Raw genomic sequence first — 23,964 nt, 5'->3', positions numbered from 1 at the left:
ACTGCCTACACGTGGTGGCCTGCCAAATGCAGATTATGACAGTGCCTAGCAATCTGTATGTTGCGCAGGTTTACAGCGAGATAAATCCAAAGAAATTAGATGTTGCGGTTGTCATGTATAACAAGGTTGTTTCACAATATCAAATCAGTGTTTGAAACAACATGACTAATGTAACAAAAATTACAATCCATGTTCAAAATATAACTTTTATTAAGCTGCATGTCATTTTTAAATATGAATTCAGAGTTTGATGCTGCAAATATTACAAAGATAGTGAATTTGCTACATTCTATCAAATCTTAAACTGTTTTACCTGTATTCCGCATAATTAGAGAAACTTATTTTGGTCCGGGGTGGGATTACACAGCACTTCGTTCCTGCAGATTAGACTTCACAGAGCCACCCTGGCCCTCAGCCTGGTGAGAGGAGGAGCTTTGTGGAGCTGCAACCAAGAGCCCTCATCATGAATGTGCGGTCCCACTATGTGTCCCTACAAGCTTAGCTACCCTTTGAAGTAGAGCTGCTCGATTATGGCAAAAATCATAATCTCAATTATTTGGGTCAATAATTGATATCACGATTATTAAAAACGATTATCCATTTACTTTGAAAACATCAATTTATTGGAGAAAAACAATTTGAACAGTACGTTTTTAACAGTTGAGAAAAACCAATACAAAAAAAAAATGTATTTGAAAAAAAAAAAAGTAATAATGATAATAAAAAAATAATCGTTTTATTTCGATTACGTTGTTTTCGTAATCGTTGCAAGCCATAATCGTAATTGCGATTAAAATACGATTAATTGAGCAGCCCTACTTTGAAATGCAAGAAGAGCAGGATTGGCACTGTCAGGCTGATGAGACCGGCCACTTTTTCTGAAGCCATTTTCTCCCCTTTCTTTCGTCATGTTTTTCCACCCTCTTTGTCTCTCCTTCTCTTACTTTCAAATTCCACACTAGTTTTCTAAGCTCACACTGCTGCACAGGTTATACCAAGATTAGAGAGTGTTGTTTATTTTAATCACATCGAGCACAGATATGTAAACAAGCAGCACCTGTATTCATGCTATGCCAGCCTCACAGTCATGGATGAATATAAAACAGCAGCCAGCTGGTTTGCCGTTTGATCTGGCTCTCCTGCCCAATAACAAAGAGAGAGCTACCGTGCCAGCTATAGCTCCTCACAACCGCATTAATGCAGTTTCTCTGGAAAATGTGGGGTGTGAAAGTTAAAAAGATTGCTCTCTCTGCAGCCATCACTCTCATTCAATTGTGGTTTGCATTCATATATGTATTGGCTACCTGGAGCTCATACAGTATGTGCATGTGTTTGATCAGTAGTTCTTCTTGCTTATGAATAAACTCCTTCCTCTCCTCCAAACAGTGGACACACAACCCTGACAGTGACTGGAACAAATCTGGATGTGGTTCAGGAGCCGCGAGTCAGAGTCAAATATGCCGGCCATGAATCTGTCAATGTGAGTGAGACAACTGCTAATATACTGCACTCAACCTGCATGGTTTTGCTTACTCAAGCTGATGTAAATGTCAGAGTTAAAGTGTTCTTCAGTGATATATTGCTACATGTATAGCAACAAGGTAGATTTATGGTTGCGGTAAATGCACTACCTTTTGTCTTTACATACTTATCTGTCGTGGCATCTTCAAAAATTATTTAAAGAGGCTGAATGTGGCCACACCCAGAGAGCTCACCTGACAAAGACAAGACGGAGAGACGTTGGGATGAAAGTTAAAACGTATATTACATTTCATTAAAGGGGCCCTATAATGCTCATTTTCAGGTTTCATATTTGTATTTTGTGCCTCTACCGTGACATGTTTCTATGCTTAAATGTTCATAAAGCCCTTTATTTTTTTCAAACTGCCTCACCCACTCTTTTCACCCTCTGTCTGTCCCTTCCCTAAGCCATATCACCTATGTGTTAGAGCACTAGCCAATAGAAGCGCACGTTACCTAGTAATGTCATTATATTACGGAGGTAAACAAAGGAGTCCAATGGAGGCGTTTCAGGCAGGGAAACTGGAAAGGGAAAACCCCCAAAAAAGCATTATAGGGCCCCCCGCAATTTTCCGATGGTAAAATAATGTTTGAACTGGTTTAGTTTTAAGGAGAAATGACTATATTCCTAAAGAAAAACCTCCAGTCTCTGTACCAAACAGCTGGGTGGAGAGCAAATTGACCATCAACACCTTGAAATACTATTACAGAATCTAATAGGCTGTAGTTTGTCCTGGACGTGGATATAAAAATGAAGCCACCCATAAACAGAAAGGTTGGAGGGAGGTGGCATTTAGATCACTCCAAAATGAGTTTTAAAAAAAGCTGACATGAAAGTGCACCTCGGGTTTGGGAGGTGATTTATTGTGCTGACTCTGCTTGCCTGAGGAGCTAAGGCAGGTCCTTTCAAAGTGATTGATTATTCCAAAGTGTTGAAGCCCCGGTGGCATAAGTCCAATCACCTTTAGCCTCTATTTTTACACTTTGGACAAGTCAGGGAATTGCCTGAGGATCTGAGACTGGCTGAAAACGGGTCCAAACTTTTGGAAGGAACTTTTTTAGCTCGACCTTGAAATAGATCGATATGTTTCTAAAAATCTATTCTGAAGAGAAAATGCCAGAAATAGTGAAGTGATGCCAGAAATTGAGTGATAATAGTTTGCTTGTACCAGCTATAGATTGATTTTTTAAATACATCTTTTCAAAACAAAGATAGAAGACAAGGTAAATATCAAATCAAATCAAGTTTTATTTATATAGCACATTTATAAACGATTTTTGGTCGAGCCAAAGTGCTGTACATATAATACAAATAGCCTACAGTAGAGACACTTTACAGCAAATACAACAGCACAGATTGTTCAGAATATCAGTATGAGAAAAACGACACCCTCTATCCTTAGACCCTCACATCGTACAAGGAAAAACTTCCGGAGAAAACCCACAGTTTAAGGGGAAAAAATGGGAGAAACCTCAGGGAGAGCAACAGAGGAGGCATCCCTCTCCCAGGACGGACAGACGTGCAATAGATGCCGTGTGTAAATCGAAGAGATAATACATTTTACAGCATATAGACCGAATGTTAGGAAATGCATGTGTCTGTAATAAGAAGATGAATCCACGAGGATGTCAGCTACAATCCTGTGGAAGCCATCAGGGAAGCAGCATGACGAGACCCAAGGCAGGACCGCAGAGACAGGTTCAGCCACGACCCGAAACGTCCACGACTTAATCCAGAACTCAGGATAGAGGATCCAAGACACAGGACTACAGCAAGAGGATCAGCCTCGACTCCGGATCCCGGTGTAGATATAGATACAAAACAAGAAAAAATATTTGGGTTAATCGGAACAAGAGAATACACAGACACAGACAGACAGACGGAAAAGGTCATTGGATAAAAGTTATTCTTGATAACCCTCTAGAAAGATCTCATGAACTTCCCCACTCAATCTATCAAGACCCGAGCAGTTCTATTAGATATAGGATAAGAAACAGAGATAGGGAGCACAACAACTAAGAAATAAGAGAAGAAACAAATATGATATGAAAGTGTTACATCTTTATTGCTGCCACAATAATACAATCAAACACTAAATGTAATAAAGACACAAGTATAAGAAAACCAAGATGTGGCATATGAAAACTTAAAATATATTTTAGGAAGAGTTGTTTTTAAAAAGAGAGATGTTTTGTTTTTGAGGTATGCTCTGAGCTATAATGAAATGGCGCATTAATGATGCTAGTCAAGAATTAAAGCCAGTCAATTAAAACTGTGTTTGGCAGCAAGGAGATCTGAAGGGATTAAAACTGACCCTCAAGCCGCATCAGCTGCTAAAAGAGGGTCATTGCAAAGTGTAATGAGGGCAGTCTCTGCGTCGCGCATATCTCGAAAACATCAACGGAAATGCTTAAAAAAGTGTGTTGGATCACAAAAGGAGTTAATTGACTTGAAACAACTTTTAGTAATAGCTTAGATAAAGAATAAAGCTAGAAATTGTCCTGAAGCTAGGGGAATTTAACAATCTGCTACATATTGAGAAGGATTTATAAGAATTGCAGAGGAAAACAGAAAGCTATTTGGTAGTAATTAAGACTTAAAACAGTGGTGACAAAGACCTGTTTTAGGAATAAGCCCATTGAGGGAGCAAGGGATCATCTTCATATAGAGTTTCTGCCAGATACTGGTATATAAAAACACATTTAATGGTCTCCTATTAACCTTTGACCCAGGTCTATGAATGCCTTTAGTGTCAGTACTATAGCATTAGCCGTAGCAAAGCAGAATGTCAAAAACACACGAGCAGCAGGAGAACATATGGATGGGGGGGGGGGAGTTAATATGCAGGAAATACTGCAACAGCTCATGAAAGAAAATCAGACATATATATCCTTAATCTCATGTTATGTAGGTTAACACTACAGAGACTGTCAGTATGTGTATGTTGATGGATAAGTTGAATATGATTAAAAGGCTCCATAATATTCTCAACATCTGCATGTTAAGAATGAGTAAGAATATTAAATCAACCACATACAGTATGGGCATAAAATGAGACATCTGCTCAAATCTATTCAGAAAAGTGCTTTCTAAAGAAAAATCAAGGGCACTCTTAATGTATTGCCTTGTAATGAAAATGTATTCATAACAATAACTAGAAGATGTTTTAAATATAGCATTTCCAACAAAATACCTTTCTAAGGGTTAAATAATTCTGCTGAAGAACTTTCAAATACTTCTTATAATTAACCTGTAAGCAGATTCATTATTTATGTTTCTTAATAATGTGTGCAATGATTAATCATGCAGCAGACAACACAGTGAGTTTTAAATATGTGTATGAGGATATGTTTAGTCTGGTATTTACAATACTGCATGTCTGCTTCTGGGTCATTTACTGTGAGGTGTGTAATCTTGATTTGGTTTCCGCTCCAGGTGTGCAAAGTGCTGAACACAACCACCATCAGCTGCTTCGCCCCCTCTCTGAAGGCAGAGTACACTGCAGACCAGGAGACGATCAAACACGTGGATGAGTTCGGCTTCGTCTTCAACAACGTCCAAGCTCTGCTCACCTACAACAACACGAGCTTCGTCTACTACCCCAACCCGTACCTGGAGCCCCTCAGTCTGACCGGGGTCCTGGAACAGAAACCTGGAGCTCCAATCATACTCAAAGTACGTCACAGCTGCTACTGCTTTTATGCTTTATTTTTATAATTTCCATGCAAGAGGGTATTCTGAAGTCTATAACCATCTGCACTGACATAGGAATACATGTACATCTATTCATTTATTTGAATTGCTTTACTACACACACTGTACACACAACACATCAGTTGACTACATTTCTCTGTTTTTCTGAAAAACTACATTTCAGAATATGCTCTCTGTGAACTCCAATATGTGGCTAATTCTTGTAGTTTCTTGGAAACATTTGTCTTGCCTTTCAGTTTTACACCACGTGTAATGGTCATTAGATATGTGTGCCATCATAAAACAGCGTATTTCGTTGCATATTGCATTAGTTATTTGCTTTTATTGGGTAAAATAATGTTGCTGATATCCTGCATATAATATATGTATGATATTCTGCATATAATATATGTTGGCAGTGTAGATCGCACCTTAACTTCCTCCCATTCGCTCCAACATGGTTGATTACAGTAATCATACTAATTAGCCATATTTGCATATGCTATAGGAATTACATACAAAGCAAAGGTTCACTGTGAAATTATGCTTAAAAACAGAACCCTTAGAAATAATGAGGAACATTTCAATAGGGTATATGTATTTAGTCCTACATTTGACCTTGCCATTGTTTGACATTCTATTTTTTTTTGTCTTAGGTATATTGTACGTTACACTGTTGAAAATGTTCATTGCAAACAACTATGGTGTAGACATTGAGCATATAACCATAAAGCCTTTGACACTTGGATTCTACATATATTTACTGTACTGTAGAAACATTCTCATAATGATCAAAACATTGTTTGAATAGTCCTATTAAATTGCTATGTCATATTAGTTGTGTTGTCTAATAATTTTATGTTATTTTTGTGGATTTTTTCTACATGTCTCCTCTAACTGTGTTGCAGGGACGTAACCTGGTTCCGTCTGCTTCTGGTGGAGCCCGGCTGAATTACACGGTGCTGATTGGAGACACGCCCTGCACCCTCACTGTGACCGACACTCAGTTACTCTGCGAGCCACCCAACCTCACGGGGCAGCACAAAGTCCTGGTCAGTCTATAGAGCGTGTCCCTTTATTGTGGTTTTGTCTGATCGCCTGTCATTGAGGATGTGGGTCACTGTTTGTACGTCACTGTGTTTGTGGGTCACTGACAGGCTTTCAGTTAGTCGCTGGCTTTCTGTCATTGTCTGTCACTCATGGTCTGGTGGGTTCCCAATTACATTACATTGCCCCGCAAAATTATTGACAGGCACTAATGAGAAAAAAGCTGTAAAAAAAGAAAGCTGATGTGCCAGGAACTTTTAAAAAAGGTTTCCTTTCAATGCGATTGTTCAGGAAAGTGGTAGATGTCTCTATTGTATGTGCCAATTCAATGCTTCAGCAACAATGTTTTGAATTCAGGCCAGCCTTTTCATTAGTGGTGTTCTTTGTGTTTTGAAATACCGTGCTTACGTCTGCATTCTTAATAATATTTTTCAGGTCCAAGTAGGAGGACTTCACATCTCTCCAGGAGAAGTTCACATCCGGTCCGACAGCCTTCTCACTCTTCCTGCCATCTTCAGCATCACAGCTGGAGGAGGGCTGCTCCTCATCATCGTCATTATCGTCCTGCTGGCCTACAGACGGAAATCACATGAGAACGATCTTACTCTGAAGCGCCTGCAGATGCAGATGGACAATCTGGAGTCCCGCGTGGCTCTGGAGTGCAAGGAAGGTGAGGGAAACTGATCCAAGAGAATAAACTCTCAGAAATCCAGAACAAAGTGCATAATAGCACCATATGTCGAGAACTGTTGATGACTGTGTTTAACAAAATGATATATTTGTGTAACATATAATACTTATTATATATACATTGTATATGTATATTGGCTCGATAATACTTGAATATTCATTAATGATAGCGTTAACCAGCAACTTTTTTCAGCAACTCTTAGTTGACAAAAAATTATCAAAATGAAATATATGCTCTAAGATCATTATGAACAGTGCTAATTACTATTGGATGTATTGTCATGTGAAACTCTACATTGCCATGCTTCCGTAATTCAATACAAGCACTACTCGTCATACTTGTACTGTTTTACAACCATTTCAATCAGAAACAGTTGGGAATGAAAAATACTGTCTTAGGTTTGCTGTGATAAACAGATCAAAGTTACAACATGTTGTTCGGCAAAATGTTTAAACCCTTACCTCTGTCATATGTAGCTTTTGCAGAGCTGCAGACAGACATCAACGAGTTAACCAGTGATCTGGACAGAGCCGGCATACCTTACCTCGACTATCGCACTTACGCCATGAGGGTTCTCTTCCCCGGCATCGATGATCACCCAGTGCTCAGAGAGCTGGAGGTAAGAAACCTTTGAAGAATGGCTGCTGCACTCGAGTCAACTTTCAACAATTTTTCTGACATCTTGACCTTAAGGCTCTAGTATACTCCAAAATGAATTGATTTTGGCTTGTTGGCAAGTGCTGTCAAACTGCTGTCGAACAAGCAGTGTGAGCAAATGTCAGTGTACTCACTGCGGTTATAGTTTGGTTTGTTTATTGGCTACATCAGCTGGATTGTGGGCAGATTTTTGGGGTTTTCTACATCCCTTAGTCTCAGGCTGGAGCCACACGAGGACGATAACGCAAACGGACCGAAATCAATATCAAAAAGATCTTCCGTCCACACGTAATAGGCACCAGAAACGTGTCCGTTCACACGAGACCGCTCGAAAGCGCTGGAGACGCTGTAGTACATATGCCGGGCCTGTAAGTGGCGCTGTACTCCTGCCACAAAAGCAGCGAAGAAGACTTCCCGCATGGTTGCCCTTCTGTTTATTCTCCGCTCTGGCTCTTTTTCTCCCTCCCAGAGGCAAGCGTTTACTCCTGCTGTAAATCTCTCCGGTAGTCCACCAGCAGATGAAAAACACCCACCTCTCCGCCTCTTCCAAGGAACGAGGGGACCGTGCGGCAGAGTTTCAGTTAGATTTTTTTCCGCCGGTCAACATGTCCGTTAAAGTTTAAATCTTCCGGACAAAATTAGAAAAGTGCTGGTCAGAGGTCTTCTTTGTTATTTATTGAGCTTTAAAACAAATTGATAACGACAAAAAAAAAAAAAAATGGAGCCTCTCTTTTCCTCCCCCTCTTCTGACAGCCCAGCAACTGATCTCTGAGCAGGAGAGGCGGGGCTATTGCTTCAACGTTATCAGGAAATGATCGTATAGGCGTAAACACAGAGCCGTTTGCCCCCCCAGAGCGTTTCCTTCGCAGATCTACCCACCTTGGGACCCGTTATCGTTTTATACGTTTCCATGTTGGCCTCGAACCGTCTGACTCTATATGATAGAGAACTGTAGCGGATATGACCGTTATTATCGTCCTCGTGTGGCTGGGGCCTCAGTCATGCACATATTTTGAGGAAAACTTATCTTGTTCACTTGGACTATTGCTTTTTAAAATTCAAATCTCCGATCAAAATATTCTTCGACACCTGTTCAGTAATGCTGGCATGTCATATTTCGCACTGGTCTAGTGTAGCGTTTGTTGTCTTTTCAAAGAACCCCTATAGATATCATCACATTTCATACTAAAAGTACCTGGTTTTAAAATGTTCTTTGACGCGGCCTCAGGGGTTTAGTTCTACTTATTTCGAAGAAACTCTAAACAACCAGCCATTTGCTTTTTCATTATTTGAACAATATTTCCCATGTGCTCAATGTCAACATTTAGCTAGTGTTTCTAATTAGAGATGGTTCAATCAAGCAGTTATGTTCACAATGGTTTCAAAATATTTTTTTAAGGAGCCCGTCTGATTGCATTTTAAGCATCGTCCTATTCTTTTTCCTCCAAATGAATAAACGTGTCTTTTATTTGCTGCAGAAAATAAAGAATTGTTTGTGTTTTTGATTAAATTCTTGAGGGAATTTAAAACTATAAACCACAAGTTTCTCTGTTGGGGGGTTCTGCTCTTCAACGGTTCTGTTTTTCCTTTATGCCTTTAGATGGTTCGTGAGAATTCCTGTAGATATTTATTCGGTCTTCATGTTCCTCTGTACACATTATGACTTCTCTCATCCTTCAGTGAGCATTATCTAATGAGCATGTGCTTCTTTGTGTCTGTGCAAAAATGCATGATGCGTGTAGGTGCCGGGGAGCGGACAGGCGAATGTGGAGAAAGCCTTGAAGCAGTTTGCTCAGCTGGTGAATAACAAGGTTTTCCTGCTGACATTCATCCGCACACTGGAGCTGCAGCGCTCCTTCTCCATGCGTGACCGCGGCTATGTTGCCTCGCTCATCATGACCGCTCTGCAGGGGCGGCTGGAGTACGCTACTGACATCCTCAAACACCTGCTCTCCGATCTCATAGAACGCAACCTGGAGAGCAAGAACCACCCCAAACTACTCCTCCGCAGGTAAACCAGAAGTACTACACTGCTGCTAAAAGTTGAGTTTCAAAAAGCTATTTATTGTAGCTTTTTGGAAAAAATGAATGTTCATTATAATCATCTAAGGAGGAGTGAAGATATGTGACTTAGGAGGCTCAGTTTGGGCTTTCAGACAGCTTATTTGCAGTTGCTGAGAAAATTAAAGGAGCTCTATTATGTTCGTTTTCAGGTTCATATTTGTATTTTGTGCCTCTACTCTACTGTAACATGTTTCCATGCTGTAATGCTCAAAAAGCTCTTTATTTTTCTCATACTGCCCGTTCTGCAGCACCTCTTTTCACCCTCTGTCTGAAACCAGAGCCCAGTCTGCTCTGATTGATTAGCTGGACGGCTCTGTTGTGATAAGTCAGCCCCTTAAAGATGTTCGCCCCTGAGGCTATCACGTACAATGTGTTGGAATGCGTAGAAGCGTGTGTGTTACGTAGTGATGTCACTATGTTACAGAAGTCAACTAAGAACAGTACAATGGAGGCACAATGGAGGCATTTCAGGCAGGTGGGGGGGGGGGGGGGGTGTGTGGGAGAGAAACTCCCTCTGGAGTGAACTTTGGGAATATAGTCGTTGTAGACCATTTACATGCATAAAAACCAATATAACACACACACATACTACTTGCCTTTAATTGTTAAGCACATCTGTGTAATAAGTAATTTATATCTACAAGCATTCCTTGTAAATTTCAGTAAAAGCTATTTTTCCCTTACTTTCTCCATCCATATTTTAAAGTGTGGTCAGAGGATTTAACCTAGAGGCCTTTTCTATCTCAAACCTGCCAGGTTCTGATCAACACTGCTTATCTTTCAGCATAGATAATACCTTTGTGCATTGTTCTTTCCAGCCCAGTTACGGCACTTCTGTTGGATGAGTAACTAGGCCAGTGAAGGAAAGCCCACCGCCGTTGAGCTTTGTTTTGTTCAGCGGCGTGAAACAGCCGTTAGGAGTCTGAGGAACAGGTGAAAGAGACAGGAGAGGTAAAGTGAGTGAGAGTGGCAGGGACTGGTAGAGGAAGAGAACCTAATGTGGACGAGAGAGTGCAGCGGCGGCATGGTCTATGTCAGTCTAAATTATCTTCTGCGTGCCACTCATGAAACATTCAGTTCTAGCTCACGTTTCTTCCCCCCGTCACCTCTCCTGTCCTCCGTTCTCTCGCCTCTCCCCTTCACCTCTGGATATCTGCAGATTGTTTTCCTAGCTGAGACTGGCCTACTGAATGTTTCATGAGGTTTCTTTTTTCCTTTCTTTCTTTTTTGAAAAAAAGGGCTTTCTAAATTTGAAGCAGACTCATTAAATATAAGGATGGGTTCACATGGGAGCAGGTACAACAAGAACTTGTTAGCCCAAACATGCTGCTCTTGCGGAAACACCACAATTTAATGGGATGCCGTTAACAGTCGAGTCAATGCAGGTTAGGCTTGAAATGCAGGTAAGGACCGAAGAAAAGAGTGGCAGACAGAAAGCAGGTTAGGTAAGGGAAACAGAGCGGTGTCTATAAAACTGCAGGAGTTGGATCAGATTCAGAAGAGCTTTTACAGCTTTCCCATCTGGGCTCGTGAAGTAGCTAAGTGCAGACACAGCAAGGAAGAAAAGTAAAAGGGCTTGAAGTGGACATGTCATGACCCAAATACATTGTGCACCGACGGCACTTAACTTACAGCAGACTGTATCAGAGTATGTGTCCTTTGAGAACGAGCGGCTGAGTAAGGATGGCATTTCTCTGTAAACTCTCCATGTCATGTTTTTTTGGTTTCAACAACGTCGGGCTCTTCTAACGTCTTAAATTATAAAAGAATAATCAGAGCACTGCCGCTCTCTATGGGACGCCTCTTGCTAACAAATGAGTGTGCTTTCTTCTTGTCTTGCAGAAACCGAGTCCGTGGCAGAGAAGATGCTGACAAATTGGTTTGCCTTCTTGCTACACAAATTTCTCAAGGTAAAATTAAATCTCTTTCACGCCTTATCGCTACAGGTGTCAATGTGATAGACTACGACATTGCTTTTTAAAATGTCTAGCATCAATTTTAGAATTGACTGCTGTTTGCTGTCATTTTAACTGTGAGATATTGATGAGTTTTATGGACATTGTGGAGGGATAATGGTTTCCTGCGGGGTCAAACTTTTGCAATTCACACGAGAGTAAAAAGCTCCATTTATCATGTTTGGTGTGCAATGCTCTAGATATTCAGTGTCATTGTCTGCGCTGATGATTACAGATCTCTCTCCTTTACTTCTTTCTCATGTCTTATATTTCTTGCTCCCACCTTTCCCTCTAATCCCTGGGTTCCCTTCCAAAACAAAGGAGTGTGCTGGCGAGCCTCTCTTCATGCTGTTCTGTGCCATCAAACAGCAAATGGAGAAGGGACCCATAGACTCCATCACTGGAGAGGCTCGCTATTCCCTCAGCGAGGACAAGCTCATCAGACAGCAGATTGAATACAAGACGCTGGTGAGTCATAACGACATTAGGGGAAAAAAATGCGGAAAATAATCAACCAGATTGTCTGTATTCATTTGTGAACATTCCTCGGAAAGAGCCTTGACAGATCCACAGAAATGTAGCATTTTGTGAATTCTTTGAATATTAGGAGCTTCAACAACATGAAGGGAGTGAACAAATAATCCGAAATACCCAGATTGCCATCATGTCAAGCGAAAGAAGATAACACTTTTTTTTTTTTTCAAGAAAACAAGACCTTTAACATAGCTGTGACCCAAGCCCAGAGGAAGTGCGCCGGCTGTTTAAGCACATTTTCATCGAGGCAAAACTGTTTTTTTTAAATCTGTAAATCAGCGTTTACTTAAAAAGAATCCTGAATAAACTACCCAGTACAAACACTTTTATAGCCCTTGTATTATTAGTGTAGGCCCCAAAGCTAAGCACATTAGTGGTACAGGTGATGTAACGTAATAGTAGCTATTCCCTGTCTAAATGTTATTGTTTTTTTGTATATATCTTTATGTAATTGTAATTTTGTTTCGCACAACATCTGTGGACCCCCCAGTAATAATCTTGTGACCCTCTTGGGGGTGCTGAACCCCAGGTTGAAAACCACTTATCTAGGATTTAAACTTTAGGTCAGTCTGTCTTCCTAAATAAGTGGAAAAGTAATTCAATTAAATAAAGATACATGCATTCAAACAGCTAACAGGGTTTTATCTAAACTGGGTAACAGGGGCGCTGCGCCCTCTTACTTTCAGCGTGCACCCTCATACCAAAATGATGATTTCTGTTAGGCAAAATATGAAAATATTATCAAATAGACCGTCAGACAGCTTTGTTTTTACCGAGCTCCAACGTGGCGTTGTTGTTTGCGTCTACGGCGCTATCTTGTATACGGGTGTCATGTTTTTGCGAGAATAGATATCTTATATTCAAGATCAGCACCACAGTATTGCCCTCATACTATATTTTTCTAGAAAACCCCTGTATAATATAATAAGGAATACTGAGTTTCCAAAGTTCGTCACTGGTGTATGCTTTGCAATGAAGTGAAATGCAGTAGGGCCACCTGTATACACAACATGCCCCTACTTTATACTTTTCCATTAAAATCAAGCCGGCTGGGTTCCTCCAGTAGCCCGTCAGAATAAGTTCCCCCTCAGGCTTTAGCTCCACAGCAGAGGCAGCCAGCGACAGGATGACACCTCTCTGATATCCATGTCGGAGAGTCTGAGAGGCTGTGTCTCATTACTTGTGTAATGCCCCTGCTGTAGCGGCACAGCCACATCCTGGAGGTGTGAAATTACATTTCTGGCCTCGATCCTCTCCACCAGGACAGTTTGGTGAGGAGTATTTAATGAAAGGACATTCCTAGCAAGTAACACCTTTCCCTCTACCTTTTTCTCCTACCTTCCATGCCCCCCCCTCTTTCTCTCTATCCCGGATCCCCAGACGCTGAGCTGTGTGAACCCAGACAATGAGAACAGCCCCGAAATCCCTGTCAAGGTGCTCAACTGTGACACCATTACCCAGGTAAAAGAGAAGATCCTGGATGCGGTGTACAAGAACATGCCGTGCTCACAGCGACCACGGGCTGCAGACATGGATCTGGGTGAGGCTGCAATCCTATTGTTGAAGACTAATTATATAAAGCTAATTGTTTTATATAGTGAGAAATAGAACATAGACTGAAAATGTGCCATGGAACATGATATCTTGGAATAATGACAGGTGGGAAGAGTACGGCTTGGAGTGGGCTTGTCAGGGGAGTTATCACAGGTGCTGCACTGAAGACATTTGACATCAACAAAGGGCTCCAAATCAATTTCCGGAAGACAACTTCCTCCGACCTGTTTACAGCCCCAACCAGAGCAATACTCAACAACACTGATGTTAAACCTTACTGACAGCTCACCTACACTAGGCTTACGCCCACAACATGTCATCTAATTCTCACAAATCCAGCTGACACGCACCTTCAAAAGGTAGTGTCTGATTCTGCTTTGGGTTTGTAGTTTACACTTTAAAGGGAGCTCTTATAGGTGAGGGATTTGGAGAGGATCCGTTTCTTCCTTGTTGCTTTGGGTAGCTTAAATCTCTGTGAAGACACTGTGTCGTGTGTTTTGTTTGCAAAATCACAATCAAGAAAGAAATGCACATTCAGCCGTCTTGCTACGGGTGACAGCTTGCTAAATTTCAAGAACAAACTAAAAGCACAAAAGTTCACCTGCAGCGCTCGGGAACTTTGCAAGACAAACGATGGACATTAGAGAAACTGTCAGGCACAAGTTAGGATACAAACATTCCCAAAATGACAAATGTCACACATTTACTATTGATTGCTTTTTCCTTCAGAGTGGCGGCAGGGCAGAACAGCGCGTGTGGTCCTGCAGGATGAGGACATCACCACCAAGATAGAGAGTGACTGGAAGAGACTCAACACACTCATGCACTACCAGGTCTGTCAATAATGTCAATACTCCACCATAAGAAAAGCATAATGAAGCTTGATGTGACTAGTGTGTGTTTTGTTGAGCAATGCCAAAAAGTAAGCCCTAAAACCAATGGCTGCTTTTTAAGTTTTTAATTTATTATTAAAGTAAGAATCTCCTTGATTAAAAGATCAATTATTTTGTCTACAGCAGTGGTTCCCAACCTTTTTTCCCCAAGAGCCCCCCCAAATGACTCCTGTTGGAAGTTGCGCCCCCCCCCCCCCCCACACACACACAAGGGGGGGGGGGGCGCAACAGCGGTAATTAAAGTTTAAAAGTCTCAAAAATGCTACAACTACTGTCACAAACTGGATGAATGTGAAGTATTTTGTTAAAGGAGGATGAAAGCGTAATTAAGGAGCACTATTGGAGTGACTTTGATGGTTATTGGACTCAGGATTCATTCATTTGGATTCCCGCTGTATGAAGAAATTAAAGGACGGCGCGGAAGTGGAAACAATTCACAAAGGGATTAAACTGTTTAAAACACATGCTCAAAGTAAGCCGGATTTTGCCGATGTTGTTGTGGAATATTTTCCAAGGCCCATAACTTTGACCCAGTGTATCAGTTCAAACTGTCCTGACTGAGCACAGGCACCTGTAACCTTGGCTGCTGTGCTCTCAGTGTTTTGTCTCCCTGTTCCTGCCTGTTGGCGTCAGCTGATAGAGGTGTTATCATTCTATCTTGTTATGCAGCATGTTGATGATGCTCTCTGAACTAGCTAAATACATGGGTCTGGGGTAGAGTTCTTCAGAATTGACGTGGCAACTCTACCGTGAAGTCAGAACCTCTGACTCTTGGACTTGTGATGTGAATCCTCTGGCCGTAACTCCAAATAAACCATCATGTGTTTGACATCAAAGCTACTGCTCCTACCGTGTCTCCTTCCTGAGTCGGTGACTCCCACTGCATAGCTACACAGAAGTTTCCTCTACAAATGTGTTTATGTGGATTCAAAAGTCGTAAATAATCTACAAAATGGAGGAGACCGATCTGATCGGAGCAACTGTGACAAATAATCCAACTGAAACCGGCATGGACAATGACTATGTTTTAAAAATGCGCTTATCCAGAAAAGCCCGGTTTGGACACTTTACGGGCAGAAGAAACATTTCTGTCTTTTTATGCCTTTAATAGCTACTAACTTGAATTGTTATTCAAATTAATTAATCAATTATATTGTATTTGTTATTGTAATGTAGAGACAAGGCTTTTAGTGACAATCATGTATTGCTTTACAATTATATGTGTAAAAAAAAAGTCTAAATATGATATTTGGCCTCAAATCATCTGAGGCCTGGGGCCCCCCCTGCGATCTTTGGCACCCCCCAGGTTGGGAACCACTGGTCTACAGCATGTCAGAAAAGACTTTTGTCTAAAATGTCTATTTGCATTTCCCACAGCCAAAGGGGATATACATCGATTGCTTCTGCTGTCCAAATAACGGTCCAGAATCCAAAGATTTTCAATTTCAAAATATACAAAAACAGTCAATCAGAACCACTTCACATTTATTATGTCATGTTATGTAATGTTTTATGTAAGGCTTGCTAGTTTGAGAAGTGACTCATGATTTGAATGATGAATGATTTTCAAATTAAATTATGAAACATAGTTGCAGATGAATTTCTTTCAATTGACTTATCATTTCAGCTGTAACTAATGATGAACTACAGAGCTTGTTCACTCTTACAAAGCCTTTTTAAAAGCTGTGATTATCCAGTTGCTCAAGGGCATCACACTAGATATTGTTGATGAAGGACACAGCATTACTCATTCATATTCATATACCCTCCCCCGCCACCCCTGCCAACATTTTGTCAACCCCTTGGTCGCAAGCACGCTTAGTCAACCGAACATGCACTTGTGCTCCTGGGTCTCTCACAACATCTTTTTTTTCCCAGCTCATAAATACGACTACACAGGTCACCAAACTCAGATGAATCATCCTGCTCCGCTGTCAATCCAATGTCTGTCCTCACTATCAGCTTTTGGCCAAATGTAACACTCGCACACAGCAAGCATTTCAAGGCAGCATACTTTTGTTTAAACAAAGAGATAAATAAAGACAAAGGAGAACTGAATTTGTCGGCCAAAAAAAAGCATGTTTTTGACAAGATTCTCTATTATCTGTCAAGGAGAACAACTATTTATCTCATTCATTCTTAACCATGGTGCCAGGTGTGGAAATATTTGTTATGTTACTAAGCTGGATTTGTATTAGCAACATTTACAGCTCATGCAGAACAGTAGTGTGAATTTAGTTCACGTGTCAGACAACCAAACCCAGCTACAGTATACAGTATTTACCTGGGACTACAGAAATGACAAAACGTAGGACCGACACTTACACTGAGCCTCGGCTGTGCAATAGGAACGTCGTCACCTCCTCGGTCGACCACGGTGTGCTTTTCTTTGACGTTGCCATTTTTGTAGCTCCTCCGTTTACAAAAATGCTGTGTATAAAAATGCTGCAAGCTTGCTTCTAGATATATATGCGACGCTAGGGATGATCTCGCGCGCAATCTTGTGATGATTCTCTCTGACCAATCAGCAGTCGAGAGTGTTGACGTCACTAGTTCAGCCCTGGCCCTGGTCTGAGGGAACCACGATTTTATGGGGCCGGAAAAGAGGGAAAAAGTACCCGCTAGCCGGTGCTATGCTATATGGAAAGGCCACCAAAAACTGGCCTGGCCGCTTGAGGACGATTAAGGACGCTTAAACGGGGCTACCCGCTGCAGTGGAAATGTGCCATTAGTCTAGATGTAAAATACACACAAGTAAAGGCAATAAATACGTGGTAGACACAGTTTTGATTCAATTTTGTTGTTTAAGTTTGAAGTATAGTTAAGTGTTCTGGCTTTAAGTTTAAGCTAAGTACATTCTACAGTACGCATTTGTAATATGAATAGGTTTAGTCCTACACTGTAGTTAAAGCTGATCAATGCTATACTTTCTGTATAGTGATGATAATGGAGCATATATACAACTTTTGTTAAAGAATGTGTGAATTTACCTTAAGGACATTATGTATAGTCCAATTATATGTCTAGTGATTCAACTGCCGATGGACTATTCAAAAGCTTTTGAATTCAAGCCGCCATTAATCTTGACCTACAGCTGCATTCCACTTATTCATAAAAATAATAGCCATGCCTAACCTTTGTCTTCCAGGTGTCGGAGCGCTGCGTGGTGGCGTTGGTGCCCAAACAGATGTCTTCTTTCAATATTCCTTGCTCAGCCAGCTTCCCACGCAGCATCAGCAGATACGGTAAGTGCTGTTTCAAAAAACAAAATAAATACTTCATATTCATTCAGCTCACAGCAGTGTTGCTCCATCTGTTGCTGTCACTCATCAGTCTGTAGTAACGCACATTAGCAGATACTGTTTTACAGCACATTAAACAGAAAGAAGTGCTATTTTCAAACATATTCATCCAGTCTTATCACTTTAGATCTATACAAACTACTGATCTACAATCAGAGAGACACATTTAAAGAAACAACTAACACTTGTCTTTCATATGAGGTTTCAAAGGTTTTCAAAAATACACAAAACGGCAAACATGATGACAACAAGAACAGAAAGCACAAAGTGACAGAAAGTAAGGATCAGAGCCAGGATAGAAAACATGTCTTTAGTGAATGAGTGCACGTCTGCATCATTACTATGACAACCAATGAAAGAATGGCAGCAAATGATTACACAGTCTGAACACACAGACCCAACATGTTCACTTGCAGATCACAAAGAGACAATGCGCCTTAAATTCAGATCTGAAAGACAAATGTGCCTTTTCTTCTGTTATCAAACGAGATGTATTCTCTACAAACTACACCTAGAGCATTTTAGAATATATTTTTCTAATTATCTGACATTTGACCATCTAGGTGTGGACGTTTCCTTCCGCTCCACGCCCACCAGCCCTGACAGTCCCCACTCCCGTGTGCCCATGCTGACCCCTGACATGGAGAGTGGGGTCAAGGTTTGGCACTTAGTCAAGAACCACGACCACGGGGACCAGAAAGAGGGCGAGCGCGGCAGCAAGATGGTGTCTGAGATCTACCTGACGAGGCTACTAGCTACAAAGGTACAATATGGCTAGTTTGTTAGCCGACTAATGTTGGAAGTTAATGCAGCTATTCCTATATGAACAAAGGATAAGATGACTATGGGTATTGTAATAGGTGTCGCTCACAGTTATGAATCCACAGAGATTCATCACCCCTCTGTACGCTACCTGTAATATCTCAGTTAATGTTTTCTTTAGGATTGAATTGTTTCCATCTGACAGGTCGCCAACATGATGTTGGCAGTTCTGATTGAATTCCTTGTTTACGTCTCACAACTTAATACCTTTCGCAAAGTGCTTTTAGTTCATTAAAGTTAATTAATTAACATTTTGTTTGCCTTAAAGTATGTGGCAATGGTTGGCGGCACGATGACTTGACCAACAGTCTTGAGTCTGAAGTGAAAATCACAATTTCCCACAACAGTCCAAAACCCAAAGATATGAAAATATTTAATTTACAAAGATATAAGCGCGGCACTAGGATGGTTTCAGAGATCTACCTGACAAATGTGCAATATGTTACATAAATTCTAGTAAAAGGTATGCAGGAGATAAATATATTTAATAATTAAATGTTCATTTTTAACATGTTTGGTTACGCATTTCAATACGATATGACAAAATGAGAGGCAATTGATATCACAGAGTTCAGTTAGATTTAGGAATTATTGTATACAATTTGTACCAATTTTTGTCATCTTCAGTTGCCTTTTCTATGCATTTGAAGCCTTTCCACTTGGATTGAATGTAGACACCACAAGCAGTCAGCACTAGGTCTCAACTCTATGTTCTGTTTTCTATAGGGCACCCTGCAGAAGTTTGTGGACGACCTGTTTGAGACCCTGTTCAGCACTGTGTGTCGGGGCACCGCCCTGCCGCTCGCTATCAAATATATGTTTGACTTCCTGGACGAGCAGGCCGACAAGCACGGCATCCACGACACGGACGTCCGCCACACCTGGAAGAGCAACTGGTGAGAGGGAACCTTACTTAACTTCCACTGTAGAGACATATATTTTCTAGGGATGCACGATATTGGTTTTTTAAAACCGATACCGATAACTTCCTGCTTCTCAAGACCGATACCGATAACCGATAATAATATAATATATATATATTAAATGTACCTGTAGTTTTTGCACACATGGTGGTAAAAAAAAGACTAGTAGTGAGCAAATGACATGAGCATTACTACTATGAACAAAACAAAGCCAAGAACAGTTTTGACTCTTCAAAGTGACCATATTTATTTTCCCAAATAAACTTCTTGCCTTTTTCAAAAGCCTCGTCGATAGGTAAAAGCCCCGGTGCCTTTGCAGCTGGCTTTGGATTCGCCGCTAGTTTAGCAGCGCAGGCGTCTTCGTACGCTTTTAACACACCATCGTAGCGATGGCGATGTTTCAGGTGACTAATCAGGTTGGAAGTATTATAGCTCGTTGCCTTTTTCTCTCCTCGTGGAACTTCTGCATTGCATTTTTTAATACAAATAGCAAGCGAACTATCTAACTCTGAAACTTTGAAATAGTCCCATACTACCGGCGACATGTTTGTTTACTGTCCTGGCTTCACGGCCGCACACCATTTACGTCACAGCCAGGCATGAGTTAGGGAGCGCTGGATTTGTGAAGAACTCCCCTCTTCCTAAACCACTAATACCACAGTACTGGCAAAACGGGAGAAGCCGAGTGAAAAACAAGCGCCCCTCATCCCAATCCACCCACACCGCAGTATTTTTTCTTTTTTTTACCCAAAAAATATATTGTATATTATCGGGGCTATTAATACTTTTATCGGGTTTATCGGGATGACGTCATAATTCCTAATATCGGACCGATAATTATCGGACCACTAATATTTTCTATAGAACTTTTAATAAAAACAGGCAAAGCTCGGGGCCAAGTGAACAATTATTCAACCCTTAATGCCAGAGTGCCACCTTATCTTATTCTATGCTGCTCTTTGAAGAACTACCAACTTTTGTTCTATTGCACAAACTGTAATTTTATAAAGGTCACAATTAAAAAGACGAAGACTAAAATCTTCCCGTCTCTTACTCCTTTGTACACTCTACTCTTTTATTTTCCACAGCTTGCCCCTGCGCTTCTGGGTTAACGTGATCAAGAATCCTCAGTTTGTGTTTGACATCCATAAGAGCAGCATCACGGACGCCTGTCTGTCGGTGGTGGCCCAGACCTTCATGGACTCATGCTCTACTTCTGAACACCGTCTGGGCAAAGACTCACCCTCCACCAAACTGCTCTACGCCAAGGATATACCGCATTACAAGAGCTGGGTAGAAAGGTGTGTATGTGTGTTTGCGCCCATGCAAAATCAAATGCCATTCTCAAGGATATAAAAGATTATTGAATTCTCCACTGAGAAGTGATTGCTTGTCCTCGCGTCTCAACAGGGTCAGTTCCGAATCAGGGCCTATATTTGCATAGGATAAGGTTTGTATTGTTTAAGGTTGTTGTTAGTGTCAGGTTGAGACGTTATTTTAGGAGACAGAAGAGGCTTGTAATTCGAGAGCCTCAGGACTCTTGACGAGATGATAATGATAGTTGTCTCTGTCATAACCTTGTCACTATGAGAGGTCGTGTCACTATTACAATATTCTGTGTGTGGTTTGATAGTGCCTAAATACTTGTATTGTATTTGTACTACGCCAAACATTGGTTGCTATTTATTTATTTTTTTGACAAGCCATACCAGGTTTTGTCAAAACCGGTGGAGTAATACATTTGCCGTCACTTTTTTATCATTTACCAAGTTTACATAATTACACAGTCATACGCAGGGCTGGGAGGTTTACTTTAAAAAAAGGCATTCCGGCACAATTACTAGTTATATGTAAAATAAAGGTAAATCAGCAACCTAATGCCTTGTGTCACGATTTAAAAGTAATGTAACCTGATTACTGTGTCACTTTTGGTGTACCTCAATATCAAATGCAATGCCCATAAATGAGATAAGAGATATAAATAAGATAGCTTTTTATAAGGTATATTATGTAAGACAAAATAAAAATGTAACCGTAGAAAAAAAGAAACCAAGATATCTTTTTATCAACAAAGTGTCATCTTAAAGTATATGCTAGGCCTACAAGTAGGGATGCATATCGTTGACTTTTTTACAATACCGATACCACTGACCGATACTCGACCGATAGATATCGTGATACTTTCATGTTGCATAAGGGAAAAATTGAATAATACCGCAATTGCTCCCATGAAACGCTTTATGATATAGTTAACATGTCAAATGAATATTAAAATTAATTGTGGGACTTCGACCTTTTAGTACAGAACAAACAATGAAAAACACGTTTGACAACACAGGCTTGAAGACTGTACATTCCTGTACTCTGTACTGTATTTTATGTGACAGTAGAAAATGTTTTCCAGAAATAAACTTCTTGCAGTGGATACAGACCCCACCATCAGACTGGCAGTCATATGCAGCCACACTTTAGATTTCCGTGCAGACATTGAGCTAATGAAAAAACGAAAGCTAACCGAAAGGCTCAGACGTTCGGGAGGAAGGTGAAGGGCGTTGCTTGGCAATCAAGCCAATCACCGAAGCCATTGCAAGACGCGCAATCTGATTGGCTGGCGGATTGGGTGCGAGTTTAAGGATATTACGCCTCACTTTATAAAATAAAAAATATCGAAAACCGGATCTGATTTCTGTACGGTATACCGTAGCCGCCAGTAACCGGTATTTCGGTAATACCGGGAACCGGTATGCACCCCTAGCCTACAGAGTAGTTCTCATTCATAACACTCCGTTCGATGTCTCACTATGGGATGCGCCTCATCGCGGAGCAAACAGAAGCATCAATCTCATTACGCCAATCCTGATTGGCTGGTGATCTTGACATCAGCGTCAGGGAATTCACCCCCTATAAGTAGCTTGCGCCACGACGCATGCGTCATTCAAACACCTCTTCTCGCTTCAGAGCACATCTCTACAGTAGCCGGACAAGCTTAACAGTCCACAGACTGAACCCAAATCCAAAACATTTCGGTCGACGGACGCTCGCCGGCTACTCCTTCTGCTTCGCAAGAAGACGGTAATACTAACACCAGTTAGTATTAAAATCGACCTCGCCGTTTCTTTCCCCGGAAAGTAAGGTAAGGTTTTGATTATTCTCAAGCTAGCTACGCACCTGTTGCTAGCTAGCTTCCCCTTACTACCGACACCACGTTAGCGAGGACGCTTTTCTTTTTCTCTCTCACGGAGGAGAAAAGGATTAGAAGTATATTGACACACCAGTCAATATTCTTTGAGAACAAAGGACCCACACCGTCCCTTTTTCTCCGGATTAAGGACGGGTTGGTAACACTTTTCTCTCAACGACGTACCTGTTACGAGCGGGTCCTCTCCACGCCACGAGGCGAACAAGATGGACGCCTCTCCCTCTCACACCAGAGGTGTCAGAGACTCGGAGGCTCGGTCATGTGGCTGCGGGTTGAAGATAGCAGGCACAGACTCACACCAGGTCTGCTCGTCCTGCCTCGGGCTGGAACACGCCCAGGAGGCTATCGACAACCCCGGCTCGTGCGGGCATTGTGCCCGTTTCATCCGAAAGAGCCTCCACCGACGGCTAGCACACCAAACTAGCTTGTTGGAACAGGACTCCCTCATGTCCACTGATTCGCCGTTTGGCAATCAAGACACGGGGGCGTCCGCCGCAGAGACTGAGCCCCTCACTGTGTCGGTCTGGGGCTCACTAACAGCGGCAGCTGCGGAACCGGGATCCCACGCCGTGTCAGGCCGGGACCCGGTGGCGGCAAGAGATGCGGGAACGGAGCCCCACGCCTCACCAGGCGGGAGCTCCCGGCGAGACCTCACCATGGTCTCGCCCGCGGAGGATGTCCTGGAATTAGACTACATGGAGGACGAAGAGGACACCTCTGAGTCCCTCCTGTCTGATTCGGATGAGCAAGAAGAAGATATCTTCATGTCATCGGCTCAAACGGCAAAGCCGGGAGCGATGGCTGCTCTCCCGGGCGATAGCACACCAGCTTCGCCCTGTCTGAGCATGGACCTGCAGGCCGCGTGTCAGCGCACTGCGTCCAGGCTAGACATCCCGTGGCCCGAAATGGCCAAGGAGACTGCCAGGTCCCGTTACGAGGGGAAACATTCTTCCCAAGCAACGAGGACAAGGAGGCAACTCCTCCCGGTCTTCCCGGAGATGTTGGATGAGGTGTCGGTCTCGTGGAGGGACCGACCCTTTAGCAACAAGGCCCCAATCCAGGGTGCCTCCTCCCTAGACTGCGACGGTATGGAGAGGCTCGGCCTGCT

General features: G+C 41.9%; 1 protein-coding gene across 2 annotated transcripts in view; it reads left to right on the top strand.

Annotated features, from left to right (window-relative positions):
• plxna2 (plexin A2) overlaps window positions 1-23,964 on the top strand; it is a 93,015-nt gene that overhangs the window by 59,319 nt on the left and 9,732 nt on the right. For both annotated transcript variants that reach the window (XM_034200993.1, XM_034200994.1), the window contains exons 17-30: window positions 1,387-1,480; window positions 4,958-5,197; window positions 6,124-6,267; window positions 6,698-6,932; window positions 7,430-7,572; window positions 9,353-9,621; window positions 11,518-11,584; window positions 11,951-12,097; window positions 13,544-13,703; window positions 14,447-14,550; window positions 17,759-17,855; window positions 18,476-18,675; window positions 19,461-19,630; window positions 20,746-20,958. In XM_034200993.1, coding sequence (XP_034056884.1) covers window positions 1,387-1,480; window positions 4,958-5,197; window positions 6,124-6,267; window positions 6,698-6,932; window positions 7,430-7,572; window positions 9,353-9,621; window positions 11,518-11,584; window positions 11,951-12,097; window positions 13,544-13,703; window positions 14,447-14,550; window positions 17,759-17,855; window positions 18,476-18,675; window positions 19,461-19,630; window positions 20,746-20,958 — 2,283 coding nt within the window. The remainder of the gene's footprint in view (window positions 1-1,386; window positions 1,481-4,957; window positions 5,198-6,123; window positions 6,268-6,697; window positions 6,933-7,429; window positions 7,573-9,352; window positions 9,622-11,517; window positions 11,585-11,950; window positions 12,098-13,543; window positions 13,704-14,446; window positions 14,551-17,758; window positions 17,856-18,475; window positions 18,676-19,460; window positions 19,631-20,745; window positions 20,959-23,964) is intronic.

Source organism: Gymnodraco acuticeps, unplaced genomic scaffold (assembly GCF_902827175.1).
Source record: "Gymnodraco acuticeps unplaced genomic scaffold, fGymAcu1.1, whole genome shotgun sequence".
In the NCBI taxonomy this organism is placed as follows: Eukaryota; Metazoa; Chordata; class Actinopteri; order Perciformes; family Bathydraconidae; genus Gymnodraco; species Gymnodraco acuticeps.
This window is presented reverse-complemented; position numbering and strand designations above follow the sequence as displayed.